Source organism: Xenopus laevis, chromosome 5L, assembly GCF_017654675.1.
Source record: "Xenopus laevis strain J_2021 chromosome 5L, Xenopus_laevis_v10.1, whole genome shotgun sequence".
NCBI classification, from domain to species: Eukaryota; Metazoa; Chordata; class Amphibia; order Anura; family Pipidae; genus Xenopus; species Xenopus laevis.
Genome location: NC_054379.1, coordinates 70,433,703 through 70,457,407, shown reverse-complemented (window position 1 = coordinate 70,457,407; position 23,705 = coordinate 70,433,703). Strand labels below are relative to the sequence as shown.

Sequence of the window (23,705 nt, the reverse complement as noted above, 5' to 3'; positions counted from 1 at the left end):
ATTAACATGTATTTATATAGCACCAACATATTTCACACATGATGCAGACATAAATACATTGCACACTACCAGGCCCAAACTGAGGGGCTGCTGTACAATGCCATATACATTGTTTGGGCCTCTGTGTTCTTGACCTGCACATTGCCTTGTGCTCTTTCTGTATTGCAGCATAAAGCACAGAGACTGGCCACTGCTAGACCTGTCACTGCTAATGCTGAGAGCATTAGTGAGAACTTTATCGATAAGGGGTGGATGGGTGCACGTAGGGTGACCTTGCACAAATTTAGCACTATTGCTTAAGCACTTAATCGCTTGGGAAAGTAAATAAACCAATTACTTGTCATCTGTGTAGGTATAAAGATAGGTACTGTTTAAATTAATTTGCTGATAAACAAAGCATTTTCTCTGGGGAAAAATCTGCTTAATTACAGCTGCATAGTCATGCGATACAGAATATTTTAAAAATGCAAACAGATAAATCTGAGGACTGTTTACATTTTACTATTTTTAGGTTAATTTGCCTTGTCCCCAGTGAATCTATACTGGAGAAATAATGATATAATTCCACAAACTATTTCTTCTACCTTCACAGGTTGTACTTTGGTTGAATGGATCCCAGATGTTGCAAAGCATGCTTAAAGGGATACTGTCATGGGAAAAAAAAATTTTTTCAAAATGAATCAGTTAATAGTGCTGCTACAGCAGAATTCTGCACTGAAATCCATTTCTCAAAAGAGCAAACAGATTTTTTTATATTCAATTTTGAAATCTGACATGGGGCTAGACATATTGTCAATTTCCCAGCTGCCCCAAGTCATGTGACTTGTGCTCTGATAAACTTCAATTACTCTTTACTGCTGTACTGCAAGTTGGAGTGATATCGCCCCCCTCCCTTTCCCCCCCCAGCAGCCAAACAAAAGAACAATGGGAAGGTAACCAGATAGCAGCTCCCTAACACAAGATAACAGCTCCCTGGTAGATCTAAGAACAACCCATGTCCCACTGAGACTCCTTCAGTTACATTGAGAAGGAAAAACAGCAGCCTGCCAGAAAGCTTTTCTCTCCTAAAGTGCAGGCACAAGTCACATGACTGGGGGCAGCTGGGAAACTGACAATATGTCTAGCCCCATGTCAGATTTCAAAATTGAATATGAAAAAATCTGTTTGCTCGTTTGAGAAATGGATTTCAGTGCAGAAGTCTGCTGGAGTAGCACTATTACCTGGTGCGTTTTGAAAAAAACATGTTTTCCGATGACAGGATCCCTTTAATCTTCTACATGCATTTTATTGTAGAAGATACATTTTCTATAAGAATATTTAGGCTGGGTTGTCACACCCACTCCATCTGGTCAGTTTTATGGATTTCTAGGTCATATTTTAAACATGATCCACCCTGTGAACATGTGGTTATTACAGCTAATCATCCCACAGCAAGGAAAAGGGGATTATTGGCTCAGAAATCATGCATAAAATGGGTTAATACTTCCTCTTTATACCATAATATGAATGGTGAATGATAAACCTTGCTACCTATAAGACTCAAATGAAAGCCAGCTTCATATGCACAAACAAAGGATGATTTTCCAAACAATTTTTATCCTTCATAAAAGCCATTAGTTGATAAAATCAGTTGCTGGGATTAAACTGCAAGGGCTCACAGCAGGAGAAACACTTTAATTGTAAGAAAAGATGGATAGAAGAATTCATGCCAAGGCATGTCCCTAGATTCCCCATGACTGGACAGTTTGCTTTCAGCCGCACCCATCCAGAAACGGCTTTATCTTAGTAGGTCCTGCCTCCCAAAAGTAAGAATCACTTAATAACAGAATCTGCACTGAAGTCCTTGCCAAGATACAGGGCACAGTAATATTGCCCCCCCCCTTCTAAACATAATCTGTTGGGAATTCTGTATACCATGTATGGTCTGCTGAATCTGTTACTTGTAGTTGGGTGGTAATGCTGTTACATAAGCAGAATATTATGCTTGTGATTGTAGAAATTAAGGGTTGGCAAAATGCCATCCTGTAGCCATCTCTGGTGTTTTTAGTGCCAGGGAATATGTTAAGTCTGTTCCTTCTGCTACATGCTCATTGCTACATACTCGGCAAAGAGAATATAATTCTTCCATCCCGAAAACCTGATTCTGGACAATTTTATCTGTTCAACATAGGAAAAGCAAAAATAGTTAAAGGAACAGTTCAGTGTAAAAATAAAACTGGGTAAATATATATAGGCTGTGCAAACTAACTGTTCAGAAAGTTTTCTTTTGATTTTTAGCACTCAGATTCAAAAGCAAACTAAGAGGTGCCTTCTGGGCATACTCACTGGCTCTGCTCCAATTAAAGTCAATCAGACATGCGCAGTAGGCACCTCTTTGAGGCCTTCCTAGTAGGAGAGAGGAGAGCTCAGGGGGGCGGAGCTTCATGCTAGACAAGGAAGTAGCTAAAAGAGCTGCAGTTTAGCTGCTTGTGATGGAGAAATTAAATAAGACTAACTGGAGGGAAAGATATGACAAGATAATAAACATTGTTTAGAAGGATATATTTATTTATATTTAAAATTTTGAAGGAAAAACTCCACTTCTAAAACCTGCCCAGATGCTGTGAAAGTCAAAAGGAGGGGTAAAAGTCAAAAGGAGCTGTATTTTCAGCATTAAAGCAAGTAGATGTTAGAGGTTTTGAAGACAGTGGCGATTTTATAGTCACTAAAAATTAATGAAAAATTTAATTTTCATTTGTAATCAATATTTTTTTCATAAATTGATGCAACTGAAAAATTGTGATTTTTTTTTTCATGATTTTCTAAAGAAGATTAATAAATCTGCCTCCCTGTGTAACATTAATGCTTTACTGCATAAACTTTGTCATTAAAGAGATACTGACACCAGAAAATAACCTTTTTTTATATCTATCATAACATTGTCTTTGAATGCTATTTATAATTTTGCCATAAAAGTATTTGCTTGATGCTTTTACACCGCCATGTTCCTCTATGAGGGGGCTGCCATATTTGTTCAGCAGTAGTCGGTTAGCATTAGAATCTCTGACTGAGATGGGACAGTCAGGTCAGGTTTAGGAACTTCAAGAAATAATTAATTATAAATGCCGAACTATCAGCAAAAAACGATCAACGTGACCTATATGTAACATTTGGATTAATATTTTGAAAAGAAAATTTTTACTGGCCCATTTACTTAGCTCCAGTGAAGGAATAGAGGAAAAAAACTTCGAATTTCTAATGGTTTTTTTGGCTACTTCGACCATCGAATGGGCTACTTCAACCTTCGACCTTCGATTCGAACCATTCGATAGTCGAAGTACTGTCTCTTTAAGAAAAAAGTTTGACCCCCTAGTTCGCCACTTAAAAGCTACCGAAGTCAATGTTACCCTATGGGGAAGGTCCACATAGGCTTTGGTAGCTTTTTTGGGTCTAAGAAAAATCATTCAATCGATGGATTAAAATCCTTCGTTCGATCTTTCGTTCTAACTATTTGCGCTAAATCCAGGGCCGGAACTAGGGGTAGGCAGAAGAGGCAGCTGCCTAGGTCGCAACGAGGGGCGCTGGGCAGCTACCTCTTCTGCCTTCCCCTAGACCTGGCTGCGCTCCTCTAACAACACTTATGCGGCGTTGTCACGCATGCGTACACCAACACCAGCGCGCATGCGTGCACCAGCGTCGCCACACGCGTGCACTCGCCAGCGTCAGCACACATCTGTGTGCGCTAGCATCACCACACATCTGCGAACGAGCAGGGGAAGGAGGGGGCGAGCTGGCCAGCTGGGTTGCCTAGGGCGCCCAGCCAGCCTGGCCCACCTCCTCCAGCCTGGCTAAATCCTTCGACTTCGGTATTCGAAGTCGAAGGATTTAACTTCGATGGTCGAATATTGAGGGTTAATTAACCCTCGATATTCGACCCTATGTAAATCTGCCCCGTAGTGTCAGTAACATTAAGTATTCCAAATACTGACTTCTATACTTATATCCTTTAAATACTTATAGCTCAAGTTGCTTAAGTATAGTTCCCTGATTTTCTACTCGATTGGTGCAATATAAAACTAGGTGCAGATGTTTTGTGTATGGTTTTAATGCACATATTTTTGTGCCTAGCATAAATCCCACAAACAGCTTTGAGTATTTGAGTCTCATGAAGTGTATAGAACAACAGCTGCTTCATTTTCCGCCCATCAGCTTTATAGAGGTTTCTGCCAAGTATACAGTATCCTTTCAGTACAGCTGCTCCTGTAGGCACGAAGTCTGGCATACCAAGAAAAAAATGCTTCTTTGTGTAGCATACTGGGGTGATTTATTACAGATGCAAAGCATGCATAGCACTGCTGCATGTACCCTTAATTTTCTGTGAGATGGTAATTACAGGATTTCCTGTATAGTAGGTTATGCTGATATGGCCTTGAAACTTAAAGGAGACATAAAGGATGAATGAAAAACCCCTAATTTTGTAGGCAATTATGAGTAATATATGGTGTTGCTTTTACATGGCGCTAAAAATTTATATTATCTTTAAAAATAGCCCCTTTATTAGAGCTCCCTATAGATGTTCACTGGTCCCTGTCCCTGTTTCAATTGAGGGTTGGGTGTGTCCTAACGGTCCCTGCCAGAAGCACAGTTGGAGGGGGACAGCCAATCACAGCCCTGCAGTCACACAAGCAAAGGCATGCTTCAGTTCCCTATGAGGTCCTGCTAGCTGCTGATTGGTTCCTGTCCTACAGTGCAGTGTGCGGAGTGCCGCTGGCTCCCCTGCACAGCCTGGGAATTCAGAGAGCAGGAAGTGGAAGAGAAGGGAGGGATTATTAGGGTTTTTACTGAAATATTCAATAAATCATCCTGATACACAACTTTTTTAAGCACAATTCTTCTATATATAACGCACGGGTACGTTCTTATTTTTTTTACACAAAATGTCTCCTTTAAAGGGGAAAAAAAGTTGTTTAAATAGTAAATGCAACAAAATGACTCTTTGTTTTACTAGAATTAGAAAAAGGAAATTTTGATTTTTCCTTTTGTAATAGTTCCCATCAGTAGCTCTGCAAGCCTGCATTCTAATGTGTTATATGATACATTAGGTGATACATTTCTCAGCAGTTTCAGCCCCTGATGTGCATGCTCTCTGAGCTTTACTAAAGTCTGTCACAGGGCTGTTACAAATGACTCATAAGTTGCTTGTATTTCTCTGAAGCTGCTGAGAAAGGTGTCAAGTACAACTACAGTCATTTGAACAGTTTGGAAGGTCCGCAGCCTAGCTTACAGAGCTTATACGAGAGGGAAGAATTAAACCCATTCATATTTACTTTGAACTAATGTTAGGTATTCTAGGCAAAAATGACACTGTATCAGAAATATGTGTGGAGAGCTCAAATAATGCTAAATTGGTGACCTTGTAACAAAAAGTGTGGTACATACCATAATCTGTCCCCAACTCTCAATTTGTGAGTTTCACTTGTCCCTAACCACCCATTATGACCAATTTCACTGAATGTTGGGCAGGAGGGCACGAAAGAATGAGTGAAATTAATTGTGCTGTGTCCAGTTCCATGTAACAGCAGTAAGCAGTGTAAATACAGTCTTCTTCCTTTAAGATGAGAAATACTAAATGTTGGCAGGCAGCCTTGCTTTCTGATCATCTGATTAAAACAATGTGGGCAGAAGACCTCAGAGTGGGCCCAGAGCAATTTCTGACCTGCAGGAGCCAAAATACAGAGGCTGTTTAACTCCTACATAAAATGCCCAAGATTTGATTACAGGCAGCTGACAGCAGGGACAGATCTGGGGTTTTCCCCCTATAATCTGTATCAAAAGCATCAGTTGCATTAAACAAAGCCACTTTATCATCTTGGTCAGGCAGTATGTTTGCCTAGACTAATTAAACAACCTTTACTGTATCAGCTAGCTTGGCTAAATCTCACTGTGTATAAGGACTGTTTTGGCAATCCTAATTCTTTGTGGGTTTATTTCACAGGAGCAAGAATAAACAAAGCTTGTCTTACATAACTGGAGACTAAAATTGGCATGTGATGTAAATCCAATGTGAATTCACGTCGGCTCACTTTTAGTTTAAGGAAATACTGAGCTACACTATAAAGGCTAAAATTGTCTTGGACATGAAATTGTTTACACAGAATACCAGCACATCTAAAGTTACTGGGATGGGGGCTGGAAGTTGAACGTTTCAAAACCATCCACTCCTAAGCTTACGTCACCGGGGGCTCATCTTCCTCTGTCATGTTAATCTGGACTAGTTTTAAACATTTGAATGTTGCACATTTTTCAAACGGCTTTCCCTGGACATATCTGCTTAAGCTCCTGCCTTGATTTTTTCCCTCTCTAGTTGGAAGAGCTTTACACAGTCTGCATTGCTAGGTCGCTTCTCTCCTTCCCAGCTGCCTGATGTGCTACAGAGAAAATTAGAAATGCAACACGCATCACTGGCGATGTCGGCTATTCCCAAAAGGTAAGTACTTACAGATGTTATAAAATATACTGCCTAAAATGCAAGAACAATGCTGAATTAAACATTGTGTATTTGGCTTTGTAAGGGCTGAGATGTGATCTTGTGCTTTGCAGGACACAGGCTGTGATCCCTGTAAGCATTTCAGCTGTTCTTGGAGCGTGTAAGACAGTGATTTATAAACAAGCCTTATGCGACAAGAGTTTTTTGTTTTTTTTAAAGTTTAACGACAAGTGTTTTTGCAAGTAATACACCACTATCTGACTGTACCAGTGCAACATGTATATTTACATTAAACTTATGGTGAACATGAATACATTTGATTACCTGCCTCCTTATCATTGAATAAACGAACAGATAGTGTCATCAGTGATATTATATTGTAATATATAGAACTACAAACTACAAAGTCTACATTGTAAAAAGAGCACAAGATATGTCATCATAAACGGCAGATTGGATTTAGACAATAAATAAGGTCTCCTGAAGTGTTCTTCAAACGGCTCAGTTGCATTCACAGCCAACAGAAGTAATATAAGATTGAAGGCATATACTGTACCTTGCAAAAACATTTGTCACCAAAGTAACTCAAAATGTTGTGTTGTGAAGACGGAAGGAGGTGTCCAGGTGACCTTATGAAGGGCACAAGGAAAGGCAGATGCCTTAAGAGTATTGATGACAGTGATCCATGATCCAAAAGGAAATGATACCTGGCACCATTGATGTTTACATTTAGAGCTGGTTTAAAGGCAACAAGAGGGAGGGAGCATGTAAATGTTCCATCTGCTGGCAGCAAGTAAGGTAAACAACAGGGCAAAGAGCCAGAATTATTAACCTTTGAAGCAGTTGGAATAGACAACATGGAGCAGCCGGAATAAGCTTAATTTATAGAACCTAAAGAAGACATCTGAGTAACTGAATAGGTTCTGGAAGACGTTCTTTCCAAAGGAAATGAGAGAAGTAAATGCACTGCATTTTGCATGTATGCTTTAATGGCAATTATTGAACTTCACGTTTTTTTAAAATCATAATGCTCTAAAAACATACGTTTGTAGATTTATAATTTATATGTATTATATATATATTAATATATACTATATTTATATTTGCACTCTTTTTCTGTTAATTTGTTTGTGTGTATGCTTTAAAACAAGGGCTTGCCACCTCATCTCACATACTGCAGTAGTTTTATTTCATATGCAGACACATTCTACAAACTGTGTTGGCTTATTTTTTTATTTGTCTGTCACTTGTATAGTTAAATCAGCCCTGATGCTGTGTTTTACATGTGCCCAGATTGTAAGGGATGTCATAGCAATACCTAATAACAGGGACTTTGTGAAATAGCACAAGTTATGCATTCAATATATAAGGCTTATTAAATACAGAAATGAAAGGACTTCTTGTTGATTTTCTTCATAGGAATAAGGGAAGTTGTTTATACCATGACTCAATTCAATTGCTATCACACAGAAGTGAATTATATCAGATGGTGCAAAAACATTTTAGATTGTTTTTCCTGCCATGACTGGTATAAGACTCTTTAGAAAGACACCAAGGATTAAAGGTTTTCGTCCCTACAGGGTATAAACAACATTACTGGACCAAGAAAAGTTGTATTATATACTGTATGTATATATATATATATATATATATATATATATATATATATATATATATATATATATATATATATATATATATATATATATATATATACAGAATATTAGCTATTAGGGATCCTTCCATATTTTGTGTTTGATAATTAATTGCCATGCATTCATATTTCACAAGTGCCTGAAGATATCTGAAGCAGAGTTCTTTAATTAGCTAGCCATATTAACAGTGCAGGATACAGAAAGCTTTGCATAAATCAATATTTGTTAATTGCATTCATTTTAGGACTAATGACAGAGTTATAGTTGTAAACATCTATAGTTTTATTGTGGAACACAATTTGTAAGGGCTGTGGTACACAGGCACATAAAAAAAACAAAAAAAACAATAAACGATACAAGAGGGTAGAGAGAGGGCCCTGCCCAAAAGAGCTTATAGTCTAAAAGTACTGCACACAAAATTTGAGCTGGGAGTCTGCCTAGCATCATGTAGTTTTAATGTACAATATATCCCCAGTTCCAGACATCTCTAAGCACCCATCAAATGCAAAAAAAAAAAAAAAAAGAATGACTGTCTGGCACACAATCACGCTCCTGTAGCAGAGCATAAACAATTATACTAAAACAATGAGTGTCATAGAGCACAGAGTATACTAATAAATTAATGGCATACTTTTGGTTTAGGGTATGAAATGACTTGTTAAAACAATGGCATTATATAGGGATGTACAGTCAAAAATGTGGTTACAAAGTAAGGAAAATCATTACTTTTGCCAAACTAAAGTCAAACCTCTGTTATGTAACTGTACTTGACAACTAAAAAAAACATAGCATGTGTCTGTTTTGCTTAATAGGATTCTCCTTATAAAGCATGACTAACCACTGGGGACTTTTACATTGGTACATCTGGTAGGGTGTTTGTTTTGCCTCACTCTGCAGCATTTATTTTTATAAGCACCCTGAATAATAAAGAATTCTCATTCCAAAGCAATAGTATGGTATCTCTTAAGCATGTATTGTTAATGTTTTGAGTAGACACATTCTTTGCAAATAATATACATTGCCTTTATATATCATTATCCAAGGGAAATCAATGGAAGCTTAAAAAGACTAAGCTCAATGGTTGTTGATGTTAAGAGTTCTGTACTGGACAACTAAGTTACCTTTTGTGACAGTAATACAGCATGGTCATTTTTGGAGCAAACTACAATGGAACAGCTCTTGGAGAGCCCCTAGGTGCAAGGGTTGAAAATACTTTGTGATGTCCTATTAAAGTGATATGTTGCACCTGCAACCTACTTATTTGGTGGTTTATTTTCAGTGCTGCCACATGGATGCTACTGCAGTTTTGGTAAGCAGTTTTTTCAATAAGCGATAACTGCAGCATTCAATAGCAAGTTTACCCAGGTGGCTGCTCCTGTAGGTAACAATGGGCAGTATTAAAGGCTTAGGAAGAGGCATCTTATCTTAACTCCATTGTGCCATCATGTTGAATTTGCAAGGGACCATGTTAGAATGTTCATCTAAAGAAAGGCAAGCAAGTAAATAAACACAAAGTGGAATTTTCATAATCGGTGATGCTCTTTACTTAACTAAGCACAAAACAAAAAAATTGAATGCTGTTACATTTTACTGCAGGCAGACAAATGGTCTTAGAACAGTTATTTCCATTTGGCATAGAAAGTAGAAATTACTTTCCAAAAATGACCAAATGAATCATTGGCAGATGTGAGTGTTGAGCTCCACCCTGCAATTCTGGAACAGTATCTAACCCTCTGAGAACTAAAGAATTACATTTGTTATTGCCAGAAGATAGAGTACAAAGCTTTTTTCACTCTGTGCATATAGAGGGGAAAGAGAATTCTAAGGCAAATGCTAAAAGAACATTTATCTTTGTGTTACAGTTTATTTGTATTCATACATACACATGGTACAGCATAGATCAAAGAGAAACCCTGGAACATAGATTCTATTGTGTTGGTGTTATGATGCTTTTCTGCTGGTATATTATTCTAAATCAAGAAAATTTTATGTGGACTTCCAGCTGTTCAGGCTCCTTTTGGCTCTTGATGGCATAATGGGATCTGTAGTGTAGCTGGGGTGCTGGAATTTGCAGGACTAATGGTTGGACATTTCTACTCAAACATTTATTATACAGTGTAATCATATGTAATGTTTCTGTGTGTTTTCTGGCCAAGGGGCCCCATCTGAAGCTAGAATTCTAGAACTATTACATTCTCTGCCCAGAAGTTGGCTTTGTTGCTATAGACTAGGCCCACCCCACTGGGTCCTAATCCGACCCTGTTGCCACAGCAGTCTTTAGAGACAACAAGCATTTCTCACTCTGCACTTGAGTTAATTTAAAACACTTGAGGCAATGCAATGTCTTTTTTTATTTGAATAAAAGAATTTAGAGGGGAAAGAGAAAGAGTGGCACATTGTTCTGATACTGCCTTGGCGTACATTTTCTACATAAATGCCAAGAACTCTGCAAATCTTAATGTACTAAAAGTTTTATTTTTTTCTTAGGAATGTGAGACTGAGTTTTGCCTTATGATGATATTCAATAATAGCAGTACTTTGCTTATTGTTGGCAGGTGAAACCAGAGGGATTTTGATTGATGTCAAGGCTCTTTGAAAAGTGATTCACAGAAAGCAGATAAAAGAAAACGGGCTGACTTGCTGGTTCATCATAGACCTGGATGGGAACTGAACAAAGAGGACAGAAGTGATCTCCCAGGTATTATAAATAGAGTATTGTCCCAATTCATATATGAAACATTCAGTGTATTACTGTGCTAGCCTTTGAAACCAATATTCTGAAATACATATTTTATGCATCTAATGTAAACTGAAACCCATCTCCAACAATTTCTTTATAAATACATTAGCCAATCACAATGTCTAGCTCTTTTATGGGCAGAACTTACTTTACGTATAGTGATCAACAAATAAATTCATCCCTATCTACCAAGTGGCAAGATTTGCCGTTACAGATATAAACTGCCACCTATTCAGCTTGGCTAAGAATGGTCAGATGCACTTTTAATAATGAAAATCAATAATACAAATGGAAGCTGCACACACCAATTATTGTTGTGGGTGCTTATCCCTTTTATTAAGTCACAACCAATTCAACATTTCATTTGGGTCTCCACCTCTCTTTGTCAGGATACGGGGCACATTTGCTAGGTTATATGGTTTCCCAATTTGGCCAATGGCCTTTGAACTGAATGGCCATAGTTCTATGTGTGGGGCCCTTGAATGAGTTCTAACGCTGATGAAAGAATACCATAGCTGTTAAATATAAAAAAACATTTTTATCAGTGACCATCATGGCAGTTGGGAATGCATTTCTTCACAGAAAACTGATCTCTCCTGTAGAACAATAAGTCTGACCAGGATGACACTTGCAGCCAAATTGCTCAGTAGTAGTAGTTTGTGTGTATGCCAAAGAAAGGTAAAACATACTTTATTTATACAGTATGTATGGTGTGTTCCTATCATTTCCTGTGAATAGACAGCAAAGAACAGTACTGTATATCGGTTACGTTTTAGGCTTTCTGTTGGTTATGTTTGCTTTCAAACATGAGTGTTCTCCATTACTTACATGGACATTTTACCACCAATCATTTATTTTCACCCAGTTATACATTTTGATTTGATTACAATTGTAGATCTGTGGTGGCAAAGAAAAGTCAACCAGCTTTCTTCTCATTTTTCATTAACCCTCCCCTGTGAAAAGGAACAAGAGACATGTATCCGATTCACATTCTGGGCACCTAAGCTGAACATTTTTCCTGGCTCATAATTCCCTTAGTGGTCAAGATTAAGAAGAGGGAATACACTTTGCTTTTTATGTATCCTGACCTTTGTTTGTGATAAATGATGCACGGGAAATGAATAGAACAGAATAGGTACCTAGTGTGTATGTGAGTATTAACATAATGTTCTATGCATGTTGCTCATGCTGCTGAGCGTGCCAAGGTGAAGGAAGGTAGAATGTGGCAGCAAGTTTTCTAGCCCACTAGCTTTACAGTGTTGAAATGTTTAGCTTTTCCCAAATACTGGTTGTTATGAAGTATTCACTGAACCATATATCCATTTATGCAAGTGCAAAGAAGCTTGCATTAGTGGCAATGTCTGTACTCTATACCTTGCTATGCATTATAAATCCAGTCCAGGGTGCAAAGCAGAACACTGTTGGGTGAATGGCAGCCCTGTACTAAATGCTTACAAAAGGTAGGTGTTTTGCAGCCCCTGTCACTCCCCGGCTTGCCTATCTGAATGACATGATTACAATACTGCCAGGCTATATTCATACAAGGCTTGAATGCAGGAACACACAGAGCTGCACCTCAGAGTGTAGACTGCAGGGCAACTGAGAAAGTGCAAAAATGAGGGTGCTTTTGAACCCTGAAGCACCGAAGATCTGCTTAACCAAAGAAGGACTACGAGTGGTTTAACAGTGTGGGCATGTTTCCTGCTGATTTCTTAAGATTGGCTGGATTTGAAACTGTTCTGATGCTTCCAGATGACATGTGGGCACCCATCTAGTAATGGACATGCATAAAATAAATGTACACAGATACAAACTAAGAATTGTTTGTTCTATTAATTTAAGTACACATAAACATTAATATGGAAAAATAATTACACAAAACACATCATGGGAAACCATTAGTCTTTAAATAAATATTTTGGAAGTACGGCATTTCAGCTCAATCCTCCAAATTCTTTACCCACATTACAATGATTTGGCAGAATTTATAGTTAGTGCATTGGACACATTTGGGCACCGTTTAAGTGGCAGCATGTGGACAAGACGTACTGTAGTTGTGAAGTAACACACTTTTCAATTGTGGGCAGTGTGAACAGAGTGAAGAATATGACTTGTCACAGTGTTTAAAGGGTGCCATTTACTTCACACCTGGTAAAGAGCTTTCTTGAATCTAAGTGTGTGCCTTTTCATTTATGCACAACAAAAGGAGCAATAGGTTCAGTGGTGCTATTCACTGGTATAAGTAGGCATCCAGTGGATGAAGTTATGCACCCATTTTAGAGCCTAGCAAAAATTAAATGAGCCCTTCTTTGTCAAAGAAGTGTCAGGTATTTAGATATAGTTTTTATTTCATCTGGCTACATCCTATTTGTACTCAAATAGGATACAAAGGCATCCATAAAATGGCGGGGAGATATATTTGGAGGCAAGAAGCCAGCATTGCCTCTAGATATGGTGACAGCTTCTGGATATGACATGTTGGGATGAATTGAGCTTTCCTATGTGTAATGTTATCTGGAGAAATAATGTCAGAGGAGACATCTGCACAAAGCTCATGATGAATTGAAGAAAATGAGCAGTGTTGCAAGTCTGCTTCTATTCTCAGGACATATACAGTGGGCTGTGCAAATTAGGAACCACACACTGGATCTTACTCTATACTCCTTAGAACCAAAACATTAGAGGCAGAAGGGTCAATAATTTGAAACTGTAAAAGGGATTAATTATCACAAAACTTTTTTTTTTTCATGGAGGTAATGCTGTCAGAAAATATAAAGAACAATTTTTATCAAACATATGCTGGTTTCTTTTTCTTTTTGGTGTGTTTATTGTAGACTATTAACTTATGCCTGATATATACTATATAATATATATCTATATATCTTTTCATTTTTATATGCTTTTCAGAATGCACTGTGTACAATTTATATACGGAATACATTATGAATACATTATATATTTATCCAGTGAAATAGAGTGGATATTCTACTGTCTGTAGTAATTTACTGTATCAGATGTTAATAAGGAGTTCCATATAGAAATGTAAATGCATAAACTTATGTATTTAAGTAGGACATTAATATTACTATTAAGAAGTTACTGTTTTAGACTGTTTAAGCAAGTAGCATACTAATAATATTTAATAGCATAGGTACATTTTCTAGATAATATGAAAATGTTTCACAGACACATAACAGTGACATAGTCCATTGCATTGGAAGATGTGGCATTCTCTCCCTGAATCAGTCGTACTGGCTGATACATTAAGAAGGGGTTGGATGGCTTTTTAGCAAGTGAGGGAATACAGGGTAATGGAAGATAGCTCATAGTACAAGTTGATCCAGAGACTAGTCCGATGTTACTGTGTTATAGGTTAGATGTTATTGCATTACACACAGAGGTCAGTGAAAACATTATTTTCCTGTCCAGTAAATGACATTTTAGGGTTGCATATATCTTTTATTATATACATTATATAAATGTCATAATTCTAAAAAGTAAAGTTTCATAAGAAAGCATGTAGCTTGGAAAACTGTTAGTTGTTTAGTTAAGCTTCTCTACTTCTCTTCTTCTAAAGCTTGAGAACTACAGAGCTTTTATCCGATTCCCTGATGCTTAGATCTGCAGGCTAATGCAACAAGGACACGTACTTCTAAATCTTCAGAAAGAAAGGACCTGAAGCACACGCTAAAAGATACTCAGACTGCTGCTATGGAATTGAGGAGGCCTTTAGAGAATAATGAAAGACACTGGAAAGTAGAAAAGATGGAATTATTGGAACGATTTGATAGTGAAAGGAAAGAATGGGAAAGTCAGTGGAAAATTATGCAGAAGAAGATTGAGGAGGTACCTTTGCTTTCTGTAGGATATATTGGCAATAAAAAAAGAACCTTATGAATAATAAAAGGCCTTTTTTGTGTTTTAAGATTCATTTTTAAAACCTTTTGGTCTTTCAAGTCATCCAATGTATTGATTGCATTTGACTATAGACTGGGATTGCACAGTGCTTAAGGGGCAAATTCACTAAGATGCGAAGTTCGCCAGGCGTAGTTTCGCCAGGGCTCCGCAAATTCACTAAAATCCGAAGTTGCGCACAGGGGTAGCGTAAGGTTGCGAAGTTGCGCTAGCGTTGATTCGCTATATAAAGCGAAGTTGCGCTAGCGAAGGCTAATTTGCATACGGCGCGAAATTCAAATTTCAATGGAGGAACACGTATCTGCACTACAAATGCCTAGAAAACCTTCAAATCAGCAAATAAAAATTTTATTTTGCCCTACACATGTGCCCACTGTCTAGGTAAGTTGCCATGAGTCAGGAAATGTAGGGGGGAGGAAGGGGAGCCCCAAAAATTTTTCGATCTTTTTCAGCCTATCAGCCATCATGTAGAAAACACGCCAGCGTTTTTTGGGACTTAGAAAAAAAATTGACTTTTTTTTAAACAATCCCTATCTACTCTATTGCGCTTAGCCAGGTCTGAGGTGGCGAAGGAGGTCTAGCGTAAAAGGTAGCGTTCAGTACACTGCGCAAGTTAGTGAATTTGCGTAGTTTTGTCGCTAGCGAAGATTCACCTGGCGTAAGGTTGCGAAGTAACACTAGCTAAACTACGCCAGCGTTCGTTAGTGAATTTGCGCAGTAGCGAAAATGCCAAACGCTAGCGAATTAACGCTAGCGTTCGGCACTTCGCACCTTAGTGAATTTGCCCCTAAGTCTTTAGTGAATTTTCTATTTTTTTTTTGGTCAAAACTCTCAAATTCAAATTGTGAATTATCCAAACTTGAGTTTTAAATTGAATTTGAATTTCGAGATTTATCATACTTTGGCCCTTTAAGAACTCAAATTCGACTATTTGCAGCCTAGCAAATAGCTGTATGAGAGGTCCAGGGATCAATTTGGTGATGTTTGCAGCCTTCCGGACATTTGAGAAACTCGAATCGAGTTTTTTAAATTAGATTCGAGTTTTTCTAATTCAAATTAAATTCAAATTGAGTTGTCGTGTGGATTAAATATGCCCGAGCTGTGAAATTTCAATTTTTGATTGATCAAATTTCGAATTTATGTTGGTTTATGGGAGTTTTAAAAAACTCCCATAAATGTGCCTCTAAAGTGGACCTGTCACCCCGACATAAAAAGCTGTATAATAAAAGTCCTTTTTAAATTAAACATGAAATCCGAATTCTTTTTTTTATTAAAGCGTTCATAGCTGTTGTAAACTCATTTTAAAATCTCAGCTGTCAATCAAATATTGCCTGCCCCTCCTATATGCCTTAGGCATAGAGGCGGAGCAAGCAATTACTTTTACTTTCCATTTAGCACTTCATAGGTGTCACTGCTCTCCCCAGATTCCCCCAGTTCTCTTTACCATTTAATTGTGTAGCCAGTGCATGGGAATGGACATTAGGTCCCCCATTCTGGTGCAAAAACAAGATTCTGAAATGATGCAAGGCTTGCCTTAATAACAGTGTCCAAAAAATGGCTCCTGCCTGCTTGCTATAATTATGAGACTGATGGAAACAAGATTCAGATAATTTATACAGTGTAATTAAAGTTAATTTTCTTTGACTAACATGATAAAATAGTATTTGGAATACATTTTTTGGGTGATGGGTCCCCTTTAAAGTTGAACATCCCCTTTAAGCCAAATGGCCAAATCCAAACTGCATATTTTGTACTATGCATTATGTACTCCGTACAAATAAATTGGCAGAATCACTGAATGTTTTATCTTTTCAGCTTTACCAGGAAGTGAAACTGAGGAGGGAAAATAAACTGAATGGTTATGAAGAAGGTCTCACTGCTAAATCCCTGCAGTTATCAGTGCCTATATACAATTCTGAACCTAGAAATTCCAGTGACAAGGCAAGACACATGTTGCAAAGCACAGATAAAAAGATGGATGTTAGTAGCATAGCAGTTCCTAAAAACAGTCCAAAGCCAAAGGAGAAGAAACCACACACACTAGAATCCTCACATCCACAGCACAATGTTCTGAAACTGGAACCTGAAAAGTACCTTTCTACAAAAATGTCCAAACCGGAGAACGATGCACTAAATGATGTAAGTTAATTTGTGGTCATCAGTTTACCAAACAATGGCATACTTCATGCTAGTAAGCTAAATGAGAATGCTTATTTCACTGCAGGCCCTGAGAGAGATTGCCCGAGTCAGTGAGGAACTGTGTAAATTTCAAGATGAAATTCGTGGGAGATCCAACTGTAAAAGGTAAACAAGTTGTATAAAATGTTGGCAGTGAAAGTGCATGAAGTTGGCTCGCATTATGCCACAGAGTGTAAATGTTGTGCCCTAGAAGAAACTGTAGAATATGCCTTTAGTACAGTTGAAATTGATGGGTGTTCAATTTGCTGTCTTAATAACATTTATGGACACACAAAACCCATAATAGTTTACAACCAATTATGTTGTAAGCCTTCTGATACTTCATCAAATGGCCTGGTCTACCAGTGTGGCCTCTGCCTGAATAATTACCTACTCCAGTCTCCTTAAGTCATTTGATATATCATTCATCATAGTTAATCTTTTAAACACTGTCTATGAAATGTCCTTTATAAGAAGTACCAAAGTGTATAATACACTAGTCAGTAGCATTGCTGCTGTGACCTTGGACACGTTACTTAATGTGCCTGTGCTTAATAAAAATATTAACTAAAGCACATTCTGTGCCATGTTCCAGTCATGTGTTTAGGATATCTTTGAAGGCAAAGTGTTGAATTGTTCATTGAGGTATTTTTGCTTTAAGTCTTGACAACCACTAATTATGAACCTACTGTTATTATCAAGCTTAAGTAACAGAACTGAAGAGAGCATGACTACGTAAATAATAAAGGAATTCATTGGGCACTTCCATGTAGCTACTTCTAGGGGTTTCATAGAGGGTCCAGACTTATGTGAAAAAAAAAAATAATTTAGCATGAATGGTTGTTTTCTGCCCTGGATACCCCTGGAACTACATTAAGATGAATTGTTATGGCAATATATTATACAAAATGTATATGCTAAGGAGGCCCTAAGCATACAATCCAATCCAGTTCTGGGTCATGGAACCAACAAGCCTCAGATTATTTGGTTTATTGAAATCTTTACACTACAGATATCTGGCATCAGCCAGAAGACAGATGTGCAAGTATAATGGAAGTAAAAGGAAGAAGACAGGTGTTACTGCCATACTACAGTCAATTATTACTGAACTGCACTGAATGCTAAGTAAAATCCAATGTAAATTTCTGGTTCCAGCAACACTATGAGATTTGCGATATATTCAGCTCAAACTGGCAATGGATGGACTAGTCCCTTTTAATCTGCTCACAGTAACTCATACTACACTGTCTGAAACCATGTTTCTGGGTGGGTGTACAGTATGCTGGTAACGATGGTTGGTATGCTGTGTAATGATTGTTGTGGTCTGGCTGCTATAAGACATTTTATGTACAATGGATATTCATTTTTCTGTAAATCAGTATATACTAATGTCTGGGGGTAGGAACAATATGCTCCATATGCTTGTAACTGTTTAATAATATAGCAAACCCCTATAAGCCATTTTTACTTCTTATTTTAAATGTATTATACATTTCTGGGAAACTTCTAGCCAGGAGGATATGAAATAACTATGTGAGTCAGGCTTGTCCTGAGACCTAATAATGGTTGCAGCATGCACCAATTACATTGCAGGCTTTTCACGGAAGACCCTTACATTCAGCCAGATTAGTTCATCTTTAAATTTTAATCAGGGTCAAAAATCCTCAACTTTAACAGTATCAGGTTAAATTATGAACAGCGTGCTAACAGCAGATAACAATTTTATTTCTCACAGTTGTGGGTGCTGGGTGCATCCTGAAAAGTAGCAGCAGGTTTGCAGTATTTCTCAGTATATATTTTAGGTATTACTAAAATGTACAGATATTCAATATGAGCTTAAAGGGTGGGCTCAATTTACCTTACCTGCCCTGTATCTACTTTGAACAAACAAGTTCTGCAGAAGTCAGCAAGGAATATGACCGCAGCTTTGGAGTGAATATAGAAAGAAGCTCCAGTAACTAGTTTCCTCTTACCTATTTAATTAGTGTATAAATTCATTCACATTAGTGTATAAAGGCATCTACACTTGTCCATTGATAATGACCTTTATGTAGACTTTTTTATTTTATAATTAAACTGAGTGTAGGTATGGGACCTCTTATCCAGAATGCTCGGGACCTGGGAGTTTCCGGATAATGGATCTTTTTGTAATTTGGATCTTCATACCTTAAATCTAACAGAAAATCATGTAAACATTAAATAAACCCAATAGGCTGGTTTTGCTTCCAGTAAGGAGTAATTATATTTTTACAAGTACAAGATACTGCTTTATTATTACAGAGAAAAATGTAGATTATGGGAGAAGGCCTTTCCATAATTCTGAGCTTTCTTGATAATGGGTTTCTGGATAACAGGTCCCATACCTGTAATTATTCATGGCCTGTGGTTGTTGCATATTACTTTTAATAATGCAAAGTTCCTGTATAAAATAATGCTTGAGACATTGCATACAAATCTGAGCAGGCAACAGAACTTCATGGCCAGATGTTAGACTTTTTATTTTTATACAGATAAGGTCAAGTGAAAACAGAACATTATTATCTTTGAAACAACAGGATTCCAAGATGTTCAAGAGATGCATTTAACAAACGATCTTGGGTATAAATCACAAGCCCCAGTTTTCCCAAGAGGCCGAACGTTACCAAATATTTTCTTACCCTTAATTTTTACATTAAGAAAGAGAATACTTGGCCTGATTTGCAGTCAGCATTTAGAAAAAGAGCCTTTGCACTGTATTTAGAAAAAAAACAAGTTAAAAGTTTGTTTTTCTCATAACTAAATTCAAACAAAAATATCTTTAAAAAAATTATCAATATCCATCCTTTAATAGATTTCATAGAGTAAATAAGGTCAACATTATACTTTTATTTTTCTTTGCTTTAGCAATAAACAAGAATAGACACAACATGGCTGTGTTGTAGGCTAGATATGCAAAAGCTGATTTGTGGGTGGATTAAATGCCGGTTATATACTCGGGAACCACACTAATTAGGTTTCAGCATCAGCTGATGGCAAATGGATCACAGTGTTCTACTGAATCCATATAACAACTGCATTAAGAACAGAAAGCAATTTAATGTCCCATGCATTCCTTTCTTAAAAGATGACTTAAATCTAAAAAGTTTATAGCTCCCTTTTTATGTATCATACGTATTATCAGTTATTTATGTAGCACCAACATTTTCCACAGAGCTGTATAGAGATTGTACATCATTCCCTGCCCCTGTGGAGCTCAGTTTTTTGAGAAGCCAATTAACCTACCTTTGTGTTTCTGAAGTGTGGGAGGAAACATGCAAACAAAGGAGAACATACAAACTCCCTGCAGATAGTGCTCAAGCTGAAATCAAACTCTGTATCTCAGTGCTATGAGGCAGAAGTGATACTCACTGAGCCACCATGCTGGCAACTTATTCGTAATATAGATGGTGGATACACTAACTAATATGCATCCAATGGTTTTAGGAAATAATTATAGACACCTGAATTAAGACTATGGAGCACCTTTATATAAATATATAACAATACATTATTTTTAAATGCTATAGAATAGGTGTGCCAACATGGTCCTAGTTGATGAGCAATACAAAGACTAAAGAACAGTAGCTTTGTCTCATTAACATATTCATTAACAAATGTATTTTCGTCTGTTCTTTATTTTCCTTGGAACAGGATGGGTACCAATTTAGCTGCTTGTGGGAACTATGATGCCGGCGCTAAAGATTTCAAAATAGACAAGAACATGCCATCTTCTAAAGTATCAAAAACCAATGAGAGGTCCACCGAGAATTATGTCAACAACCCTGTGATATTGAATTCTCTCAGTCAGCAATCAGAAATAGGTGGCACATCCTTGGTTTCTCACGAGTCATCGTTTCCACCTTCATATTTCTCGAGCAACATTGCAAGTCAGTTGTCCTCTGCAAATGAGTCATATGATACTTATGAAGGCTGTTCTTCTGTGTGCTCTAATGTAAACAGTTATCATGTGGTGACTAGCCACAGTGATGCTGTGGGAAAAAATGACAATGGACTATGCCATGTAAGCTGTTTATATGACATTGGAACACTTGACAAATCAAACCCAGTAAAATCTTTCCTGGACAACATTGCAGATTATGACAGTTTAGTTTTTGAAACTGATGCATGGAATTCCACCATGTCAATTTCCAGGTTGCCCTGCTCTAACTTCTGTTCTGATGAAATCATGTCAGAACACTATCCTAATGCCTCCGAATTCAGACCTGAAATGGCAACGAATGGAAAGCTAGCAGCAAAGATTGATGAATTCAACAGAATGGTTTTTAAGACAGAAAAAGGAAGCAAAGTTTTTCATGAGCCCTTATTTGACATGTGTCATCCTGCAAAGCAGGAGCCTTGCATTCACTTGCTGGGTGACAGTTTGGCCACTGCTCAGACCAATGCTGAACCAGATAATGAGGCTGAAATGACTGTGGAATCCTATGAAAACAGTACAATACAGAGTGTAAAATCTAAAGTCCAAAAGTGGCAAGCAAATGGATCTCACAGCAGAAGCAGCTACCAAAACATGCTGCTAGAGCACAATTGGACACCAAGCAACTTGTCAGGGAGACCGCGATCTGCAGATTCTAGGTCCAACTATGGTGTTGTCGAAAAGCTTTTAAAGAGCTATGAGAACAAGGCTCCAAATCATAATTCTAAACATGTTTTAAGGAAGAGGACAAATTCAGATTTCCTTCTGACAGATGCTAACTCTGAAAAATTGACTCGGTGCTTAGAAATGCTCCAGATTGACCAAGTAACCACAAGCTTTAATAATGACGTGCCTACTCACCGGCATCTACGGGAAACCCCTGAATGCATTAAGCTACCAGAGGTAAATGTATGACTTTCACAGTAATGGTGTTTGGTTTGTCAACACAGTTTCTTCTTTAGGTACTGACTTCATCAGTTCTTTAATATAGACCATTAAATATTGTTATTCATGAGTTACCCATATTCAAGTTTCGTTTACTATATTATGATTTTTACACATTAATGCTGTTAAATGTCAGTATTCAAATCTAAAGAATCAATGCGAACTTACACAGTAAATAATAAGCATATGGTTTCACTATCATTGTTAACTCCAACACCCATATGTAATTAAAGGCATAATACTTGCCCAGGTGCAGTTGGCTATAATAACCATTAAGGTGTTTGCTTTTAAGCAGGTGACCAGTTAATGCTTTCTGGTAATTGGTTACTATAGGTGACTTGACCAGTGGCAAACTTATCACCTTTTATTACATTTCCAAACTAATGTCTAAGGATACTTTCCAAAGGCATGTAAGTGTGCAGTAATGAATTGCGCTACTGACTGGATAAATATATAATGAAGGTTATGAAAACATGTGAACAATTTTGAAATGGACACACTTAGAAAGTTTGCAACTTTATAATGCCACAAATAAGCATTTTTTGATTTTGCAGTGTCTTGATGAACACTTTGTTTTTCTATAATTCCTAATGTAGTTGCTGTTAGAGGAGCTTACTATTGCTACTGTCCACCCATCACAGATCTGCTGATGTGGTAATAGGCATAACATATAAGCATGCTTTAGGCAGTCGGAATGTGACCCCTGTAGCTAAAAGCTGCTAAGTCACAGTTCTTAGAGCTACAGAGATTTGACCTTTGCACTTCATTAGAGGGTGTTTGAATTCCATAGGACTTTGTGCATAGCCAAATTAATTGGCCAAAGTGTCAAATAGACACAGATGTCCAAACAGCATGGATTTTGCTGATGGCCAAAACAAGTGAATCTGAACAGAATAGAGTATGTTAAGTCCCATTCCACTTCTATATCCAATGATGCCTCATCCAAATGCTAAGATGAAGTACAGTATCAGCAAATGGAATTTTTAAGTCTGGTCAGATATCTGATGTGACTGCAGCACAATGTGACCCCAGCAGTTGTAGTAAGGTTAAAACCAGCTAAATTCTCTGACTCCATATGTAAATGCGTCTGTGTTGTACCGAAAAATATGTTAGCAACAGCAAGCCCTCTTATTAGCAGTTTTATAGAGATTTTTTTACTGTTAACCAAAGGCTAATCACTACATCTGTAGGGGCAGATCTGCCATGTATAGGCTGTGACATTACAGATAACTTATACAACACATCCAGTGTCCTTAAAGTAGAACTAAAGCTTAACTAAAGAAGTAGCTAAAACTGTTATACATTATGCGTTGGGCTTCTTTACCAGCCCAATGCAACCACAGCCCTTTAGCAGTAAAGATCTGTGCCTCTGAAGATGCCCCAGTGGCTCCCCGTCTTTTTTTCTGCGATTCAGTTACTGATTTTAGGGACTGGCTCAAAATATACTGTATATGCAGAATAGAAATGTCACACTATAAGGGTGATTAATACTTAATACAGATAATTACTACATGGCAGCACAGAAACCAGTGCAACTAGCATCAGAATTTTAATAATTAGCCCTGTAGCATCAACTTATATTACAGACAAACCTCATTTTCTGTTTGATAATTTGCGACGTCCACAAATCTTAACTACTCAACAGCTTCTCAGAGCCCACTGAGCATGTGAGTGTCACAGACATTTTCCAAGTTGGTGATCCCCTGTGACAAGTTTGAATTCCTGGATCATTGCTGCTATTCAGAAGCTGAAACGTTATGATGGTGCAATAAATTCTGCATATAAAAATGGCATTTTAGTCATATTCATTTTTAGGGTTTAGTCCTCCTTTAAGCTTTAAAGGTGCAATATACA

At 37.5% G+C, this 23,705-nt stretch overlaps 2 protein-coding genes across 4 annotated transcripts in view; both read left to right on the top strand.

Annotated features, from left to right (window-relative positions):
- Nucleotides 1–14,583, top strand: part of soga3.L (SOGA family member 3 L homeolog) — a 36,261-nt gene extending 21,678 nt beyond the window's left edge. For 2 of the 3 annotated variants that reach the window (XM_041562914.1, XM_041562912.1), the window contains exons 8-10: nucleotides 6,344–6,466; nucleotides 10,677–10,819; nucleotides 14,439–14,575. The gene's annotated coding sequence lies outside the window, so the exon portion shown is untranslated. Of the gene's footprint in view, nucleotides 1–6,343; nucleotides 6,467–10,676; nucleotides 10,820–14,438 lie in introns of all 3 variants that reach the window. The other variant, XM_041562913.1, reaches the window with a different exon arrangement.
- Nucleotides 6,447–21,821, top strand: LOC108716141 (uncharacterized protein KIAA0408). Its single transcript, XM_041563743.1, has 6 exons — nucleotides 6,447–6,466; nucleotides 6,580–6,626; nucleotides 14,481–14,707; nucleotides 16,592–16,915; nucleotides 17,001–17,080; nucleotides 20,624–21,821. Exons 1-6 carry the CDS (start codon nucleotides 6,447–6,449, stop codon nucleotides 21,819–21,821), a joined length of 1,896 nt encoding a protein of 631 aa, XP_041419677.1.
- The last annotated feature ends 1,884 nt before the right edge of the window (nucleotides 21,822–23,705 follow it).